The 1673-nt window shown below is 49.9% G+C and overlaps 2 protein-coding genes across 2 annotated transcripts; one reads left to right on the plus strand and one right to left on the minus strand.

Moving 5' to 3' along the window:
- Positions 1–214: 214 nt before the first annotated feature.
- On the minus strand, positions 215–637 carry CTAM01_17293 (uncharacterized protein; the record flags this gene model as incomplete). The annotated part of the gene is made up of 1 exon (XM_060533278.1): positions 215–637. The coding sequence occupies one exon, from the start codon at positions 635–637 to the stop codon at positions 215–217; it is 423 nt and encodes a 140-aa protein (XP_060372143.1).
- Positions 638–1054: 417 nt separating this feature from the next.
- CTAM01_17294 (uncharacterized protein) lies at positions 1055–1243 on the plus strand (the record flags this gene model as incomplete). The annotated part of the gene is made up of 1 exon (XM_060533279.1): positions 1055–1243. The coding sequence occupies one exon, from the start codon at positions 1055–1057 to the stop codon at positions 1241–1243; it is 189 nt and encodes a 62-aa protein (XP_060372144.1).
- Between the last annotated feature and the right edge of the window lie 430 nt (positions 1244–1673).

A 1673-nucleotide genomic window follows, 5' to 3' on the forward strand; every position in this document is an offset into this window, starting at 1 on the left:
GTTCAGTTTGGTCGAAGTTTCTGAACGCCCGGCCGCTGGACACAATGTCGCGAAGATCTCGTTCATCTCTGGTGGAGAAGCCAGGGCACTTGAGCTCCAAGAGCTGCACTGTATCCTTGTCGATCTTGACTAGGTTGGACTCGATTCCCCCAACGACGTGCAGCCAAATATCATAGATCAGTTCCAAATAATTGACAATTTCCTATACGTATCGTTAATCCGGTCCAGTCAGGAAGATGCTGAGAATACAAACCTCATCGCAGCGAACACTAGTGAATTTGTGAAGACTGCCCGTCAACATACCCGATCGAATGCCTGGGATACCCGCCAATCTTTCGAATGCGCGACGGAATTGCGGGTGCTCGGCGATCTGCCTCGCGCCCCTCTTCTGATTAGGAGATAAGAGGTCTTCTAAACGATGGACCTGACGGGTTTGATGATTCTTCTTATGCCGCAGTATTTCAAAGAAGGCATCGCTCTCTTTGAACACTCGGTTTGTGGCACAAGAATCGTCAGCCATCATGAAAATGTGATCTACAGGTAACTTCCTGTTGGACCTCTGTGCTTCCAGCTCTTCTTTGTGCAGTATATGTATGGTTTTGATCATGTGTTGCTTCCTCTTGGCAACATACTTCATCTTTTTGGACTTAACCCACACAGGCTGTGCCTATAGTCGTTCTTACTGTGTACATGCGACCACGATCAGATGTGCGAGAATGACTGCTATTGAAGCCGGTTATGGATGCTTTGGAGTAGCTCTTAATTACGCGCTGCCCCTCGCACTGTCGTTTGCCATCCCGACCCCACATTTTGGTTCGCAAATCAACCGCTATACAGTATTGATCATAAGTCACTTCCTCTCTCGCAAACAATTCCAATGTTTGAGAATCCAAAAGTTGCTGTGATGGGTCTCCGCAAACCTCTGGTAATGGCTGTAGCGGTTAGTTTGGAAACCAAAATGTGGGGTCGGGATAGTGTACGACAGTGCGAGGGGCAGCGCGTAATCAAGACCTACTCCAGAGTTGTTGTTGTTGTTGTTGTTGTATTTAACGCCATGGCGGAGGGACCTAGGCCCTTACCGCAGACCTCCCGAAGGGTATATGGCGTGGAGGGCCGTGAGCCAAGCCTACCTACTCTACAGTACGTCGTCTCTTTACATCGTCCTCCAAGTCGTGCCTTGTGGCCACTACGCGTTCTGTCTGTCCCCGGTTCCCGCTGGTGCCCCAATTTCATTCTTTCCTAGATCGTCCCTTGGAATCGGGGGGTTCTTTGTAGTCCGCACTCACACCTACGTAAGTGTGGGTGCTGCTACCGCGGACAGATCTTCTGGAAGAAGCCCGTCACGCGGAGAAAGGCCTCGAAGCCTCGTGGGTCGGTGATTAATCTCTTGAAGTAGGCCTCGAGAGATCCCATAGGGCCTATGGGCTCGGGCATACTGCGAGAGTGGACCTACTCCAGAGTATCCATAACCGGCTTCAACAGCAGACACTCTCGCACTTCTTATCGTGATCGCATGTATACAGTACAGTCAGAACGACTATGGGCCCAGCCTGTGTGGGTCAAGTCCAACAAGATGAAGTGTGTTGCCAAGAGGAAATGACATATGATCAATACTATATCCATTACCAGAGGTCTGTGGAGACCCATCACAGCAGTTTTCGGCTTTTCAAACA

The sequence above is a fragment of the Colletotrichum tamarilloi genome (assembly GCF_030869305.1).
Source record: "Colletotrichum tamarilloi strain Tom-12 chromosome Unknown Scaffold_472.1, whole genome shotgun sequence".
NCBI lineage: Eukaryota > Fungi > Ascomycota > Sordariomycetes > Glomerellales > Glomerellaceae > Colletotrichum > Colletotrichum tamarilloi.